The sequence below is a fragment of the Staurois parvus genome, unplaced genomic scaffold (genome assembly GCF_062004578.1).
Source record: "Staurois parvus isolate SC_StPar_1 unplaced genomic scaffold, SC_StPar_1.0 ptg000052l, whole genome shotgun sequence".
Taxonomy (NCBI): domain Eukaryota; kingdom Metazoa; phylum Chordata; class Amphibia; order Anura; family Ranidae; genus Staurois; species Staurois parvus.
In genome coordinates, this window is record NW_028317848.1 from 323,563 (window position 1) to 343,078 (window position 19,516).

Here is a 19,516-nt window from a genome sequence, read left to right on the forward strand (position 1 = left end):
CTGAACATGTGTTAGTCAGGCAGTAAAGCCACATAGTTGGTCCCCATGATCTCCATTCTTGGCCACAGGGAAGAATTGTCATTGCTAGGTGTGTGGAAACTATGGCTTCCAGTGCTTTATCTGGGAAGGCTTTACTGTTTCAGAGCTCGGTCTGCTGCTGGAGAGAGGCGCCGACTGCCCCGACTCCCTGGAGCTATGAAGACATGGTAGCTGCTAGACAGTGGCCAGTGGCGCTCTGGCCTGTTGCTAGTGCTTCAGGTGGGGACCCCACATCCTCCACTCTGGCTAACTGTAGGGGAGAGAGGATGCCCACCTCCTCTCCCAGATTGTGGAAATGCTGCTGGGGAGGGAGGATGTCCACCTCCTCTCCTGGACTGTGGATCTGCCGCTGGGAAGGTGAGCTGGTTGCTGCATCTCCTGGACTTCCGCTGTGGAGCGAGGATGACTTCCTGTGCTCCCGAGTTCCTACACTGCTGCTGGTGTGGGAGGATGAGCACCCCCTCTCCTGGACTGTACTGTGGATGTGCCGTTGGGAAGGGAGGACAACCACCTCCACTTCCAGACTGGATCTGCAACTGGGAAGTAAGGACGATCACCTCCTCTCCCGAGTCCTTGAACCGCCACTGGGGAGGGAAGACAACCACCTCCTCTCCCAGACTGTGGAACTGCCACTGGAGAGATGAGGTGGTTGCTCCTTCTCCTGTACTCCTGCTGTGGAGCAAGAATGACTTCATTCACTCCCGAGTCCCTAAACTGCCAATGGGGAGGGAGGACAACCACCTACTCTCTCAGACTGTGGATCTGCTGCTGGAGAGGGAGGATGACCACCTCCTCTCCCTGGGCCCCTGGAACTGTTGTGGGTGTGGGGCAGAGGTCTTGGACCCTCTGTCCTGTTGCCAGTTTCTCTGTGAGAATGTGTATGGACAGAGACTTGTGGTACTCTGCCCCGCTATCAGCACTTCAGCTGGGGTTAGAAGTTCCACTGTATCGGCTGCTGCTGGGGAGAAGGTCTGCCCACTATGGCTCTGGAAGTGCTGTTAGTGCTGGGCAGAGGTCAGTGGTGCTCTACCCTGATAACAGCTTATGCTCTGGGAAACAAAATGAAAATTTGGTGACCTTGCATAAATCCTCCAGGGCCACTGATTGTTGTAGGCAAAAATCAGCAGTGCTCTGAATCTATGCAGGCTCTTCTGCTGGAGGCTCACTGGGCTGTTCTTCCTTAGCAGAAAAGTCTATTAAATACTCAGTCTCTGGAATTGCTGAAAATCCAGGGCTGATGGCACTTGGGCCCAGTACCGGCGCTTTGGCTGGTGACTCATAATCCATAACATCCATGGGTGCTGAGGCATACTGTTGAACTCCATTGAACAGTCTTTTATATGCTTGTTCCAGCTCCCATTCTTGCAGTATTAAAAAATCAAAATGTACTTGCAATCTGAGTTTGTTGGGAATATTAATTTCCCTAAAATCCTGGATGTCATATCTCCGCCACTGGGCTGTACTTCCGAAGTCCAGATCTTCCTGGATTCTCTCAAATAATAGTCCTGGACCATCAATATCATAGCCCTCTGTGGGCATATCATCCTTCAGCCACAGACAAACTTGGGTAATGTACCAATGAAGCACTCTTTATCCTTCATCCAACATCATCTTGATGCAGACCAGACGTTCCAGTCGGGTCACCCATTCCTGATAGGGCTGCTCCTGAGGAAGAGCATCCGTAAGTCCCACTGGAGCCAGTATCACTCCTCCGGGGTAGCAAAATCCTTTTCACCATGTTATTGTTCTGAATGACATTCCTCAACACCAGTGTGTGCCGTACAGAAACAGGTCCGCCCAACTGGGTGAGCTTCCACTGTATCCGCCACCAAAACTCCACTTCCATCGCTATATATATGCACCTCCAAAGGGTTTAACCACCTCGGCATCTGCACCTGTATACTTGTTATAGATCACAATTTTTCTCATTTTAGCTTCTGACCTATTTATTTGCAAGTCATTTTGTCATTACATATTGTGATGGACTGACTGGCACCCCCATCAGAGAACTGCTTCCTTGCCACTGGGACAAAAGACCAAGTTATTTTAGCTGGGCCTTGCACCCAAGGACTAGACAACACTAGCTTAAGTGCAACTGGAACCCTTTATTGAACAGAAATACAGTTTATTTTACACTTTTAAAATAGGGGTAGTCCCCACATGAACAATAAAACAAACATTACACATTGGGATAAACATCCCACACTGATTAGGTAAAGAGGTTAAGTTGACACAAGACTAACTCGTTCATGTAGGAAGTTCAAGGAGAACTAGCCAATAGACAGAAACAATAGGAGACTCAATTAACAATGGGACAAAGACACAGTAAACACATAATTATATAGGATAAGCCTCCCTCGATACCTGCTTATAATGATAGAAAAGGAGCCGCTATTACCTGACTATATGCCTAGATAGAACATAATTGAATACAGACAAAGTGGTGTAGCGCTATCCCAGAGACCTCTATATCCTCATCTGCATATTTAAATCATAATCAACTGTACAACCCGTCAATGGTTATAACAAGTGAAAATAGGTAACACACATATATCGAATAACAGAACAGAGAGAAATGAAGAAAGAAAAAGAGAAACATGCTGACCAGGGAAAAATGGTCAGTATTATATTACGTGCAATATGAAATGTGAATAGTTGAAAAACTACCTTTTAAACATAGGATGTAAGTGAACTCCTGGATGTCTAAACGTTGACATCAAAATGGTGCCTAAAAAGACTAATGCAAGAAAAATATGTGCAAAATGAAGAAAAGTGCTGACCGAGGGAAAATGGTCAGTTACATATATAGAGCACAATAGAACGTGAATAGTCTCAAGCTGTCCTTAGAACGGAAGGCTATAGGTGAAAAGAGGTGAGCTTCCAGATGCCCAAATGGTGGCATCAAAATAGTGACCCAAATGGCTAATGCACAAAACTGCATGCAATAACACTAACAGTGGGACCAGAAAGTCCTAAATATCTCCCATGTATTGTAACAAACACCATAATAATAATAAACCATGAGAAAGTGACCTCCAATTATAAAAGTGAAATGCTGGAAAACAAACGTGCCCGGCTATAGTGACCTCCAATATGGTCAGTCCCTTAATATAGAAGAAAAAACATGAATGCATAGACAACTAATGTCTCACGTGTACAAATGCTATGCCCCAAACTCAAAAGATCCCAAATGATCTTATTACAGCATTGAAGTGATTTAAATAACAAGCAACCAGAAAAAGTCCACGTATTACGTCAAGTCCTAAAGAAATATGCTGAACATGTGCAGATTTCAGCTGCCTAGATTGTGCAGATGCAGGTGGTCTCAGGAAATAAATCCATCACCAGCTAGATTGCCCCCTCACCTCCACACATCGACTCCACAGGACCAATGCGCTTGAAGAATGCACTGAATTAGTGCACCTCGAAGATGCACTATGGGAGGATCTTTTTTCTTTCTCTAAATCAGTTATAATGAGATGGCTGTACACATCGGAGCACCTTAAAGAGAAACCTGAGGACAGGAGTGTGGCACATTACTTGTGAACAGGGAGATACCACCATCATTGCGGAGACCCGTTAAAGACCAGAGGCAATAAGTTCAACAATTTAATAATAAATGTATAGCCAGAATGCACACTCACATGTCAAACAGGAATACTTAGCAATTAAAACCTCATGGCTTTGTTGGGTGTACATGCATGGGTGTACCAAAATGGCGTCCGCGCCGGATATTACGTCACCACACTCCATATGCCGTTCCGACGTGTTGCGTCACAAATCACGTGACTTCCTCAGAGATCGGAACGGCATACGTATCTTGACAGTGAACCCGTGCTGGATCTATTGGAGAGTAGATGAAAATGGACATTTGTCCATTTCTGCCAGTATACCTGATATGTCATGTTTAGGGCCAGAAAAAAACTGAAAAGGACTTTTTTTTCCCATGTCTACATCCACCTGCCCATAGGCTCGCAGGGAGCTTCAGATCAATCTGACAGGTGGACCAGTTTGGAAAACCTGTGAGAAATTGAATCCATAATTTCTCTAATTTATTACTAAAGTAGACAACCTTACACCTGAAAAAAAATACTTAACAATATGTTTTAACTTCTTGTTAGCTTTAAATTAACCATATTTTGCATGTTGTCTCCTTTCAAACTTCAACCCTTAGCCATTATTTGATTTAACTGGTGTCATGTGCAGATCAATGGAAACTTATGTTGACTCCTTGAATGAAAGAACAATGATAAACAGACTGTACAAACACTACAGTTAGGTCCATATATATTTGGACACAGGCACAATTTTCATACTTTTGGCTTTGTATGCCACCAGAATAAATTAAAACAAAACAATCCAAATTAATTTGAAGTGCAGACTTCCAGTTTAAATTCAAGGGGCTGAACATAAACATCAAGTACAAATATTAAGAACTGCAACCATTTTTATACACAGTCCCCCCATTTTAAGCAGCTCAAATGTAATTGGACAAATTAATATAATCATAAATAAAATATGGGCTGAAAGTGCACACTCTCAGGTTTAATTTGAGGGTATGTACATCCAAATTGGAGGAAGGGTTTAGGAATTACAGCTCTTAAGAGTAGCCGTCCCCCCTTTTTCAAGGGACCAAAAGTAATTGGACAATTGAATATAATCATAACTAAAATGTTCATTTTTAATATTTTGTTGAGAATCCTTTACTGGCAATGACTTCCTGAAGTCTGGAACCCATGGATATTACCATAGACTGGGTTTCCTCCTTTCTGATGCTTTGCCAGGCTCTAACTGCAGCTGTCTTCAGTTGCTCTTTGTTTGTGGGTCTTTCTGCCTTTAGTTTTGCCTTCAGCAAGTGAAATGCATGCTCAATTGGGTTGAGATCAGGTGATTGACTCAGCCATTGCAGAATATTCCACTTCTTTTCCTTCAAAAGCTCCTGGGTTGCTTTTGCAGTGTGTTTTGGATCATTGTCCCTCTGTACTGTGAAGCACCGTCCAATCAACTTTGCTGGATTTAGCTGAATCTGGGCTGACAGTATATCTCTAAACACTGCAGAATTCATCCGGCTGCTTCTGTCTTCTGTCACATCACCAATAAACACCAATGCCCCAGTGCCACTGGAAGCCATGCATGCCCATGCCATCACACTGCCTCCACCATGTTTTACAGATGACGTTGTGTGCTTTGGATCATGAGCTGGTCCAAGCCTTCTCCACACTTTTTTTCTTCTCGTCATTCCAGTAAAGATAAATCTTAGTTTCATCCATCCAAAGAATGCTTTTCCAGAACTGGTCTGGCTTTTTTAGATGTTTTTTGGCAAAGTCTAATCTGGCTTTTCTATTCTTCAGGCTTATGAATGATTTGCACCTTGTGGTGAACCCTCTGTATTTGCTCTCGTGAAGTCTTCTCTTGATTGTAGAATATGACAATGATACGCCCATCTCCTGGAGAGTGTTCTTCACTTGTCTGGATGTTGTGAATGGGTTTTTCTTTACCATAGAGAGAATCCTGTGATCATCCACCACTGTTGTCTGCCATGGACATCTATGCCTTTTTATGTTGCTGAGATCACCAGTGCGTTCTTCTTTCCTCAGAATATACCAAACTGTTGATTTGGCCACACTTAATGTTGCTGCTATCTCTCTGATGGATTTGTTTTGTTTTTGAAGCCTTACAATGGCCTGTTTCACTTGCATGGACAGCTCCTTTGAACGCATGATGTAGGTTCACAGCAATAGATTCCACATGCAAATACCACACTTAGAATCAACTCCAGACCTTTTACCTGTTTAATTGATGAAGAAAAAATGAGGAAGTAGCCCACACCTGGCCATGAAACAGCTTTTGATTCAATTGTCCAATTACTTTTGGTCCCTTGAAAAAGGGAGTATGGCTACTCTTAAGAGCTGTAATTCCTAAACGTTTCCTCCAATTTGGATGTACATACCCTCAAATTAAACCTGAGAGTGTGCACTTTCAGCCCATATCCATTATATAACTATAGCTTGCATACCTGTAAAAACTTAAAATTGTGCCTGTGTCCAAATATATATGGACCTGTTTTTTGCAGGTTTTGTTTTACTACAGCAGTCGCTGTAAATTATCCAGCAACACTGAATCTTAAACTATCCATACACAGGTCAGATGCAGTCACTGGATATTCAGGAAGCCATGTGTGCTGTGGCTGTCTAAAAATAATAACCAGAGCAGGAAAGATTCCTCCATCCACAATATTTGTCATTAATTAGGGAATCATGCAATTCCTCTTATTCAGCCCAGAGATCCAAATTAGAGAAATCTAGCCATGTGTGGCTAGCCTCACACAGTTTGACACGACTCCAGAGTTGTGGTGAGGAAAAAAAGTAATCAGACCATGCCAGGTATGCCCAATGTACTTAATTGAAGTTTTTTTTGTTTTTTTGGCTGCACCCAATCCATAAGTGGCCACCTGTAACTGAATGTCCATTTTACAGTGGATTTTTCTATATAGTCATAATGAAAAGAGCTGCATTGTGCCCTAATAAGTAGTATTTAATAAGACCAAAAATGGTGATTTTTAAGCTGGCCATAGACTATGCAATTTTTTTTTCTGCAACTACAGGTTGTAGGAAAGAAAATCGCTCAATTTACCATAAAAAAAAGTCAGTGTAGATGGGGGAATCCCTCCTACGGAGCCACTGTGTTGTCCTGCCGGGGAGGAGGGCAGGAGGAGTCATTCCCACCAGGAAAACACAGTGACTACTGCTAGTGGCTATAACAGCCGCTAGCAATAATTGCATGTAAAACCCGACAGGTCGGTTGGTTGTACCCAAGTTGATCGATCAATCAACTTAGGTACATTCAGCATATGTGTGAACAGCAGAAGATCCTGAGCTAATCCTGTCCTGAACCGTAGACCTGACATGAACCGGTGAACAACTTCTGTATCAATTAGCTGTAAAACCATAGCTTCAATCCGCACCGCACATGTGTGAGTTAGCTCTTATACATATTTTTTGCATAATTTAGTGTATCAGTGTATGCCTATTTTTGCATTTCAACACACTTTTTTGGGTCATTCATCATAATAAAATAAGGAAAACTGTAACATAAAGATGTTCCATAGTGGAAGTTCTGTAGTGCAGCTACCATAATGCTATGGAATACATTTGTGCGCAATTACGATTTGTTCAATGGACCTTTATAAATTTACAGAAATGAAACACCCACCTATATTTTTAAACAGCACATGGATGCAGTTGGGCTAAATAGGAATGCATGGGGTTTGTATGAGATTTGCATTTTAATACAGGAAGCTGTGTGTATTTTAATACAGGAATTCAAGAAAATGGAAAAAGTGTGATTGGGCACCGGGAACCTGTCAAATCTATGCGTGTGTTATGATATTACAACATAACTTTGTGCTACAGCATAAAACTAGTTCATAACTCCTGGCTGGAAAAAAACAGGAGCTAAAGGAAATATTTTGGATTGCGACTGAACGATCAGTGTCTTCCATGCAGCAACCCCTGAGTTTCTTACCATATCCTGTCTGTGACACCAGCTCGGCAGCGCCTCCAATTGGCTTGGTAAAAACACCAACAATTCCTTTCCCCACTCCGGAGATAACTCCTTTGGCTTTGTGTCCGGCTGATGCCTGAGCCTCAGAAGTCTTCTGGAAGTTCTGCATGGGCTGGTCTACTATTCCAGCGATCGCTCCTGGAGAAGGAAACACATTGTATGATTTACAGAATAGATACAGATTCAAAATCCAGGCCAAAACAAATATAGAACTGTGTGTTTAAATGTTTCTTCCAGTTAAACTTGGCCTCCTTAATCATTTCATAGCAGGAGATGAACTCCTTGTTAACAATCCATTGAACACAAATTTGTTTAAAATGAGGCATTTGTCAATAACTAAATATCACATAAGTGATTAAAGTATACCTACAGCCCCAACTCTCTTTTCAGTTTTAGATGGCGCAGGGAATCGTAAAACACCAGCCATGGTTTTTTTTTTGCAGTCTGTGTTCCAGTGAAAAGATTTTCTTTTATTTCCAGTTCAGTAGACAAATCAGAAGGTGACAGAAAATCTCTTCAAAGAGATGGAAATTCCTCTTGTCACATGATCAAGTGAACCCATGGGAAGATTTCCACTCTTTCTGTTCCAGGGACAACTCAAAATTTTGGATTCTCCTTCACTTTTAGTCCCAAAGACAATAGCTTGCAAGAGAAAAGAAGGTGAATCTCCCCTAATGGGGAAACAGACAACAATAAAAAATATCTGACAGGTTTAAAAAACCCTTCCCGACACTATCCACAACTTTAACAAATTGGCCTAAGATTTTTTTTTCCATAGTTTAGCCTTTATTCACTAACTCAAGATTATAGCGAAAGAACAACAGATAATGCAGGTAGGGTGAATTCCTAACATCATCCAACTTGTCTGTGGGACCTGAGCAGTATGAGGACCCCACTAGTGTTTTTGCCTTCCCACCCTGGAGCCTCTCGTCTCATCTAGAACAGCGATTTATAACCTCAATACAATGTAGAGTACGATGAAAGCCCCTCATGGCCACTAAACAAGTGGACCTAGGGACTAGGGTGAACACACAGGCTCACATAAAGATAGAAGACTGTGTGAACGAATTCGGTTATAGTCCACCCACAGTGGTTATATCAGATTTGGGTGGGAGAGTTCAACTTTGCACAATTTAGCATATCTGAACTAAGCTGAACATGACAGAACTAAGTATATAAGACAATAACATATAGAGCTTTAAAGTAAACTGGACTTCGCATAGAAAAATGGGAGGACAGAAAGGCATGTTGTTCTCATCTTCCTATAAACCATTAGGTTCCCACCTGTATTAGAGCCATTTCACATGGATGCCTTCAGTTCCAATCAGCAGGTGATCTGTCCACTGATGCCATGCTGATTGGAGCAGAGCGGGGCGGATGCCAGGTTTGTATCCATTCCATTTATGTAGAGCGGACGCAGATAGAGCCACTCTGCTCCATGGGCAACCGGGTGTAAACAGATTCCACTGTCCATTTACACCAGGCTGCCTCCAATCCGATTAAACAGAAGGGGACACAGTTCTTCATTTATTTTTTGGTGGACCTGATTGGACTTGAGGGTAGGCAGGTGTAAACGAAGACAAGGCTTCATAGGGCTTCATGGACCATCCGATAAGGTCTGCCCCAAAAACTGACAGGTGGACCTGATTGATCGCCTGTGTGAAAGGACCATTAGGCTTCATTCACACAGCTGCACACAGGTGGCCACAGGCAAGTATCAGCAAATTCTTGCTGGCAGTTCTAAATGCTGTGCAGGCACTGTGTGGGAAAAGCATCAGTTGTCAGTAGCGGCTTTCAGAGGGTACTCAGCATAGATCAAAGGCTGGTGCCTTCTCTGTATGTATGTAACCTCCCATCTGAATGGTTACATGCAAATAAAGCCTCTGACAGACCCTGAATGTAGACTGTTTGCAGCCAGAAGTCAGTAGAAATGCTGTCCCCTGACATATACACAGTGACCACAACTAATCAGCTAGTCTGAATGCAGCCATTGCACAGAATGCAGCTGCATCCAGAGGTGGCATTTAGCAGTCTCTGAATGTAGCAAACTAGCTGCCCCTGAGGGCACATGTGATTGTGGTCTTAGAAGAATGACAGCATGACTGACGGGTAGAGGCAAGAAACACTTCCCATTAGCACGATTTAAATGAACTGTACCCAAGGAAAAGTAAAATGCATACTGGGAAGTTCTGTGGTCATCCTGCAATGATTTGCACTTCAATAATTCACATCTCTCCGTAGTTAAAGTGCACTGACCCCGCCACATATTTCAAATCCATCTATTCCACCTGCTGAATGTAAAACCTGCGTTTAGCAACTGCAGTGCGCTCATTGATATACGCACTGCTGGAAAGAGCCCCGCTTCCAAGGAACAGTATTATTCATCTCTCCACTGAGTCAGAGAACAGTACCATTGACCAGCCAAACACATGACATATCTACTTCTGCCTTTACAGTCTTTGTTGTTTAAAAACCAACCCAGCTCATGAAATCTGATCATCTTGACTCAGGGACCGAAACACTTAATTGCTCTGGATTGAATGAGAGAATATTAACTTTACCATGGGACACAGTTTAATGATATTGCTTTTTATTCCTCTCCTCTTGTTTTTCTGCAAAAAAATGTGGACTGTGGGGGATTTAAAAAGCTTTTGTAGTGGAAGGTGACATTCAAAAAGCTGTCACTGCCACAGCCAGACCTGCTATCTCCAATAACACAGAAATACTTCTCGTCCTGCATCATGGCTGCAGACATCAATGGGGAATCTACGGCCGCTATTTGCTTTGGATAGCGTGCATTGGTCTATGTGAGGGCTCCATAAAGATGGCTGGAAAGGAGAATGTTCTCACGGCTTGTCTGGTTTATCACTCATCACTGGACGCAGCTCTCGGTTCTAGCCCAGGTCTTATGTATTGTACACATTAAATATAATGCACAGCTTAGCGGTGTACTCGGCCTGCAATGACCCTGGAGACAGATAACGGGCTACAAAGAAGATCTCATCGTGCTCTTTCTCTCGAGTCCTGGCTGTGGATTCAGGTCAGAATGAGGAAAATACTGCTGCCAAAATGTAATGTTAGTTTTCACACTTAAACTCCCTTTAGTGATTAGGGTAGAACAATGTGAAATGGAATCTTTTCACATGACCAGGGAACATATTGCTGGAAATTTCTGAAGCTTAAGCTGTGTGAAAATGACAGCAGTTCTCTTCTTTAGGCCCACTGTTCAGGGGCGTGAGGTGTCCTTCCAGACAGAGTCGGATTCATTTTTCCGACCTGTATAATGTCCCCCCACTCTTACCCAAGTCAAGTTTTCAACCTTAGTATAAACCTTACAAAATCAGAAGTCCACACAAAGCAGGCCAAGGCTGGGAACTTGACCATAACAGACAGTTTAGTCACTGCGCATCAGTAGACCTAAAACCACAAACTGTCACCATATTCTGATAGCTGTAGGTTCTCGGTGTTGAGACCCAGGGTGGGTAACTGTGAATACACAGCACACTATTCAGTGCCGGGACAGGGTTGTCCAGGGTCCAGTGTGAAGATGCCAACCTGTGCCCCTCTCTCAGGTTTAATATACCGTAGATGAATCAGCATCTTTTCAAAAAAATAAACTATTTAAAGCCTATCTCTGGAGAAAATAAAATGCTTTTTTAGGTCTAGGGTACAGGAAAAAGTAGTTTTAGTTACCCAATCCTCCACTCTGCCAGCAGACAGCACTCTCCTCTTCCCTCCTATGCTCTGGTGGTGGACTGTCCTTCAGTATCCTCATGTCCAATGCAAAGCTATCAGTCCTGCATTGTATTTGATGATGTCAAAGGAGCATGGGGCTGCGGGGACCGGAGTGAGCAGAGGAAAATGTAAACTTACTTTTTCCAATACCCCACACCTAAACGAACATTTATCCCTTGCAATGTAAAGTGTAGTCCCAGTGCAAGAGACAAATTTGTGTTTTACGCAGAGTTCAGCTTTAGGGCCACATTCACATTGGCACAGAGGCCTGTAGACCATGAGCCAGCTTTGTGTGTATGCAGCCTGTGCCACAAGGTGCAGTGTGCAGGAAAAAAAAAAAAAGGATGGGGAACAGCATCTATAAGTGCAAAATAAAACCATCCAGCTGGGATCCATCAGCACAGCCACCAGCTTGTCATCTTGAGACACAGAGACACCCAGTGGGACAGCACTGGAACTGCACAGGGGGACCTTTATGTTTACAAGCACTAATTCAACTATCCATGTGAGTTGCCGACATTTTTACTAATAAAAAGGTTTTATTTTGCTGCACTTAAGAGGCACTGTTCCCCCTGCTTTCAGAATACCCTTTAGCTTATATATTTTGGACGTTTGCTCAGACACTTTTAAGGACTTTCCATTATCCATTATGTTACACCCATATTGCCTCATGTAACATATATACCCATCCTTGTATTAAAGTGCAGGCAGTCCATGTAAGTGTATGGGGATGCAGCGGCTGCACGGACACAGCCACGTGTCCCGATTTGACAGGGGTGCAGGTAACCTGCCACAAACATACACTCTCTACATTTAAAAGAAGGACATTTTTTCGTGATGTGAGTTTCTCAATTGATTCATATTCTCATGACCTCAAGCTTTTTTCAAGCATGATATATTTCTTAGCATGTTGGTGACCAGTAACTCACTATCTCTAACTTGACATATTTGATGAATACAGCGAATGCTTCAGCAAATAAAATGATTGAATAGTTAATTACTGCATACTAGGTCATCTGAGTTAATTACTGCATACTAGGTCATTGTTATAATTTACACATCTGAGTATAGTGTATGTTCAAGTTTCCTCTATAGACAACTGTTCTCTGCAGGTCTCCATACTCACTGACACTTTACTTAGCAATGGAGCGACTTCAGATGCTGTATGTAGACAGAGCGTGTGTAACGAGGAGTTTTCCTTGTGGGTTTGACCTGACATATTCCCCCCCAGGCTGCAGAAAAGCAGCAAGGAAGCCACTGCAGCAACGATCCACATAAATGGCTGTAAATATAACAGTCACTTTATTGACAGGCAGGAAAATTGTTTTGCAAAAAATCCCCCAAAAACCATAACTTCAGGAAGGGTCAATGTGTGATTTATTTAAGCCCTCTGCTCATTACATTCCACCAAAACACCAATATAGTTTGAGCTGATCAAATATATTGAAATGAAATGTCAAGTTGTGCAACAACACCTTCCCTAGTAACCGTCCCATATCAGTACAGAGTCCAATAAGCAGCATAAGCACAACACACAACCATCAAGCACTGAATATCCTTCAAGAGTCACCCATCCAAAGTATTATTATTATTATACAAGATTTATATAGCGCCAACAGTTTGCTCCGCGCTTTACAATATAATGGGAGACAATACAGCAACAATACAGTTCAATACAAGAGGGTTAGGAAGTAGAAAGTGTTTGACTGACAAACCTCTTTACGAGTTACATACTGTAGGTGCAATTATGCAGGACATAGGTTGAGGGATGCCTAGCCAAGCTCCAGATTTTAGCAGAGAACAAGAACATTTTTTCAATAAAGTGCAGACACCCTGTAGTGGCAGTTATTAGACAGCAGTTTAATACACTTGTCATAGTGACAAGTTCACTTCCAGTGAAACAGAGAGCCAATAAAATGTTTGCTTTTAATATAGATGCATACATCTAAATCTTTTCTATAACTCAAATGCAAGTGTAAACCTCTGCAGGTTCACAGACTCTTCTGCTAGTGCAGTGACACAGTCCTTGCATCCTGAGCCGCAAAAGTCATCATACGGCAAAGAGACAGTTTAACCTCAGCAAAACCCTTGAACGGAATTTGCTGGGATTATCACATGACGCTGCCCACATCATCATACACTAGTACGTAAATCACTTCCAGCATTTCTGGCCCAGCATGTAACGTTTCCCGACTTCCTCTGGGGACCATTCTGAGGTTTGTGGTTGCAATTTTAGGTCCAATGTAACGCAGATTAGGAAAGTCTACAAACCCATACAGAGTCATCTCTCGCGACCTCTCGCCATGGAATGCTTTTGGTCACTTTGATCTTGAAGCCTCGTGATCATGGAAGAAAGACCGCAGCTCAGAGCTCAGCTAGTGCCACATGAAGTACAACACGATACAGTACATGTGTACATCTCGTACATGCCTGTATATGTCAACACACCCAGCCAGCCAACACCAACAAAGTACAGACCACAAATGAGCTGAAGCTAGGCAAACAGCTAATGAAGACGCATATTCCTAATCAGTCTAGAGCAAGAAACTGCTGCCACATGATAAATCAAACCAGTGACAGCACAGCACATTCTTCTATTAACAGAAATAAAATGATATAAAATGATATATGTCTGGTGCTAAATCATTTACATAGCCAACAAGTACAGATGTCCTCTTTCTTCCAAAGGAGGAAGACTTACTGGGGAAAGGACTTCTTGTTGGTAGCAGCTGAAGGACAGTCACCGAGGATTTACAGCAGTAAAGTCCACAGATACTGCCCACTGAACACATCAAGAAATGATCTCACACACTGTCTCCCAGCTTCTGAGTGCGAATAGCAGTATAGCTGGCTATATACCAGTAGAGTTTTATTAGAAATTTTTCCTTTTAAGAACGTTCATTTTATTTTCTAACCATTAGTGGGATCAATCAAGGTCTGTTTTTGACCGCAGTGAGAATAAAAAATTTGAAGGAGCGGGATAGAAAGTTTTTCTTGAACAAAGGAATCTCCATCAGTGTATGTGGTTTTTGTTCAGTAAAGTCCATTCATTCCAAAATCGAATGTTAAAAGCAAACAACATTTTGAACAACCTTTAAACATTCATCAAAACTACTTATTTATGTTATTATTTCAGGTACTTGTATAGCACCGTCAATTTATGCAGCGCTTATATATATATTGTACATTGAAATTCGGCTGGTTAAGGAGGGACTTTATGACCGCTAACAGGTTAAGTGCATAACACTGATTATCTTATTCTAATGGCATCTGAAAGTCAGTGGGATATATTAGGCAGCAAGAAAACATGTTGACCCTGAAGCTGATATGTTGAAAGCAGAAAAAATTGGCATTGCAGTGTGGTGACCATGGGGCTGCAAAGCTGCAAACCAGTCAGGGTGCCCATTCTGACCCGTGTCCACAATCAAAAGCACCTACAATGGCCAATTGGGCATCAGAACTGGACCATGGAGAAGTGTAAGAAGGTGGCCTGGTCTTATAAATCACATTTTCTTTTACACTCTATGGATGGTCAGGTGCATGTGTGTTGCTTACCTGGGGAAGAGATGGCACCAGAATGCATTATGGGAAGAAGGAAAGCTGGCGGAGTCAGTGCATTGCTTTTGGGCAATGTTCTGCTGGGAAACCTTGGGTCCTCGCATTCATGTGGATGTTACTTGACACATACCACCTACCTATACATTGTTGCTGACCAAATACACCCCTTCATGGAAACAGTATTATATGATGGCAGTGGCCTCTTTCAGCAGAATAATGTGCCCTGCCACACTTCAAAAGTGGTTCAAGAATGGTTTGAGGAACAAAACGAGCTCAAGGAGGCCTCAAAATTCTCCAGGTTTCAATCCCATCAAGCATCTGCTGGAAAAACATGACCAATCCATGGAAGCCCCACCTCACAACTTACAGATCGTAAAGGATCTGCTACTAATGGCTTGGTTTCAGATACCACTGCATACCTTCAGAAGTCTAGTGGCGTCCATGGGTCAGGGCTGTTTACTCAGCTAAGTGTTTATAAATGTCCCTTGAATGCTGTAGCTGTACTCTGTGTACTGGAGTAACCTATACCTTATTATGACGTTGTTTTTTTCACTGCTGTTATTGAAACTAATATACACAGGGGAGATACGCGGTATCCCTCTGTGGAGCATTAAGCCCCAAAAGTCCAGATGTGGTTGCAACCACTTTCACTGCTCACTTTGCACCTGCATAAAATCTCATTTCAGAAAACCTACAGTGATATCACAATAGAATAAACCCCTGATCAAATAACATTTTTAGTATGTGCCATAAACCAGAGGGCCCCAAGACCTGAGCCACAGACTGGTACCAGTCCACGGCCTGTTTGAAACCAGGCTACACTGCAGGAGGTGAGCGGAGGGTGAGCAGACACCTGGCTTGAGGTTTACTGCGGTGCTCGCATCCATTGTAAGCCCATGTGACAGGGTGACAAGAACTGGTAGAAAGGGACAAAGTGTTGTCACCCTACAACAGGAAGCACCTGAAACAAAGATCCCTTAAGGCAGGATTACCAGGTACTGTTTTAAGAAAAGCTGAGCTGATTTAAGATTAAAAATGACTTTTAAATTACATTAACATGTTAACATTTATATGAAATTGTAGTTATTGGGTTTATATGCACTTTAATTTCTCCAAAAAAATAATAATAAATAAAAAAAGGACATTGCACTTTTTGGCTTTGCATTCCATTAGTTAGTTAGCTACAAAGTTGAATATTAAACTTGGAATATTCTGCTAATATTGTTTACATCACTTTTAGCCAAAATGGCTTTTATCCGATGTGCTAAAATCTTTTCCCTTAATAACTGATGAGAATCATGCTTACTTCACTTTAATGGAAAACCGCTAGAGAAATGTCATTATCGGATATCCACAGAGTTAACGTACATTAGCCTACATGCACTTTACTGGAGTATTCTAGATGCCGAGAGTCTGATTATGTTAAACTTGGCTGGTCTCATCCCATTTTTTCACAGAGCATGACCTGCCAAATAAATGATCACAAAAAACAATATGGGGCTGGACCTGATTTAATTAGGTACAAGGGAAAATAAGGCCACTCTACCAAAAGCTGACATTTCTAATAAGGCAGATTCTGGCAGGTCTAGTAATCCAAGATCTACTTTTAACTCATGTATGGGTTTTTTGGTTTTTTTTTAAGTCCAAAGAGTTATGAGCAATGTAGATCTGTGGTCTGCACAATGGACACAACATAATGTAGGATTCTATAGATTAGCCAAACTGCTCTATCTCCTCCTACCACTAGATGGCAATTTAGAACCTTCCCAAACCTAAGGTTTCTCCAGGTTTCATTTAGGTTTTTCCAAAAATCGATGGCAGGTTGCGCCGATTAGCCCATACAGTTCTATAGGCATTCGTTTTGTGCTGCAGAAGAACCTAGTAGTTCTGGAGAGGTGCAAAAATTGTCCGTTGGTTTAGCAGAGGCTCAATCATTGACAGGACGGAAGATGTTGCCATTCCATATTTGCTGTACTTGGGATCAAATTTTGTTCCTTTACCAGTGTATATAATTGTGTTCCATATGTAGTCGGTAGAGGATTCGCACAGCAGGTAGGATTTGACACCAAATCGCGCTCTCTTGGACGCGATATATTGTATCCAGCTGAGCCTTCCTTTGTAGGCCATTAGACTTTCGTCTATGCGAATGTCTCTCTCTGGCACATAGCTCTGCTGGAAATTTCTGACAATTATTTGGGAGACTTCCCAAATTTTTTTTAGCTTGGGAGCCGGATGATTTGTTTCATCAAAATCCTCATTGTTTGCGAAGTGCGAAAAATTTCATAATAAGTGAAAAGCTGTATTCCGACATGAATGTGCCAAAGAACAGCGTGGCGAGCATTTTGTTGGTGGACCAGTACAATTTCTGCAGCAGTTTCCCCACCACTCCTTGTAGAATAATTAGGCCGAGAAACAGCCAAATGTCCTCTTTGGTCACAAGTTCCCACTTTCTGCTGCATGAAAACCTGCTGTATGGAGCAGCTAGTTGTTGCGCTGCCTACCTATTTGTCTCCGTCACGATTATTTCAATATCCTCATTGGTCAGAAACAATTCTAAGTACACCAAGGGGTTGTCCCCTTCAACGTAGACTTTCATACCAGGTGCGCGTTCGGAAACACACATGTGAATGGAGCCTTATTGTTCTGTGTAAACACACCAATTTCAATTTCAGGGCCCATTCACACCGAGAGTAGAGGCATGCACTTTTTTTACTGCATGTTTTGCTGCATTTGTCACCTGTGGCAAAACGTCTGCTTGCTTCTGTGTTTGGTGTGCTGTTAACAATTAATTACACTGAAAGCACAACTAGGTAATTTTAGGTGTATAAATGTGGCCGTATATTATACAATCTGATTGTACAATCTCTGTAAGCTCTCCTTTAGATTTACCAAAACTATATAATACGATGACACAGCATCTATCCAATCACTTGGCTTGAGCCTGTCTGTAGAGATGCTGGGGTAGCCAGGCAAATGCACGTGTGGAGAGATCCCGGGTATGCTGTGAAAAAAAACAGTTGATGGGTGAAGGGTGTGTATTACTGAGGTCAGTGCAGGATGTGTATGCTAATGAGATCAGCTGGTAATATGCTTCCGGGGTCCTACTGGCTTCTCCGTCATCTGTCTACATTCCAGGAATTGAAAAAGCTTTCTAAGAAATTTGCCAAGGGCTAAGGTAAGGCCTTGCTCTTCAGATTTAGGGTGGGATCACACTGATGCAGTGCCGAATTTGCATCGTTTTCTGTGCGAATTCCGCACCGCATCAGAATCGCACCCTGTTCATGCGAACCACTGCGAGTGTGTATGTTAAGGTAACAACACCCAGAAATCGGTCTGCAAAACGTGGTGCGATGTGCAGAATCGGATTGCATAGGTGTGAATAACCATGCGATCCGATTCTAGTGCGGACCAAGAAAAGGGTCCTGCACCTTTTTGGTGCGGGTGCGGTGCGATTAGAGCCATACAAAATGTATGGCTCTAATCGCACTGCACACAAATCGCATGTGATTTTCAGAGGAATGCGGTGCGATTCCTGTGTGAATCACATGCGATATACCGCTCCGCATATATGTGAACCCAGCCTAAAGTGAGCTTGAATATTTTTGCAACTGTGGTACATTAATGGTATAATGGGCATAGGGGAGCTGGATTTTATTTTTTAAAAAAGTGAACTTAGCAATTATATACTAATTTACAAAGACAATCAACTTTTCATTTTGCTGCACAATTCTTCCAACTTCTACCGGGTTTTAAGAGACTGACATGGAAAGTTACTGTGTTGAAAGTGTAAAATGGGCAAAGTGGGGCTGACCAAATGAGTGAAGTGCAACTAAAAATTAAGAAAAAAAAACACAACTATACGCCATTCTCCCTCCACTGAAAGAAATTATACCCGGTATCAGGGTACTTCCACACAGTGCCCAATTTATAAGGGGAAAAGGGGGGCGATTGCCTTGGGTCTCTTGTCTGAAGGGGCCCCCCTTGTTTTTTTTTTAATGTAATAATTAAATGTTTTTATTAAAATTGATCATGCTTTCTAAATTCTTCAAAGTCTGGCCCCATGGTCATATGCTCTTTCGACCATGCACCTGACTAGCTTGGGCACTCCTGGTTAACCTGCAGGAACGTCTTTCCTCTTCCTACTTTTGCTTTGCTCCCTCTCTCAACCCTCCCCACTGCCCTACACTCCTTCTCCTTACCCTGGATCCCCAACTTCAGATTTGGTAAGTATTTGGGGTGGAGCAGCATGTACATTCAGAACACCTTTAATGCGTTGTCCTAAAGCTTGTGCGCTTGGAGGCAACTCCTGGTGTGAACAAACCTTACAGGATTTTAACCTGCACTGGTATATTTTATCAGTTTAAACTCATTTAGGCGGATCAAGTGATTGGGGCCTGAAGTGCTCTGAGGATTGCTTTTCAAAAGGCGGTTGACGATATGCTGCCTCCTCACTGTCTGTTTTAGAAAAGGCCAGACCACCACACACAGTTGCAGGGCAGTTGTGGCACAGCCCTATTCACTTGAATGGGTCATGTTCAGGGGCCGTATTACTTGGCAAATGTGACAGGGGGTGTCGATTTTGCAGACTATGACTGCATATGTGTGTGCAACCTCATAATCA

General features: G+C 42.5%; 1 protein-coding gene across 1 annotated transcript in view; it reads right to left on the reverse strand.

The window, feature by feature from the left end:
* VPS13B (vacuolar protein sorting 13 homolog B) overlaps positions 1-19,516 on the reverse strand; it is a 1,305,797-nt gene that overhangs the window by 10,472 nt on the left and 1,275,809 nt on the right. The window contains exon 59 of the mRNA XM_089666424.1: positions 7,564-7,740. Coding sequence (XP_089522550.1) covers positions 7,564-7,740 — 177 coding nt within the window. The remainder of the gene's footprint in view (positions 1-7,563; positions 7,741-19,516) is intronic.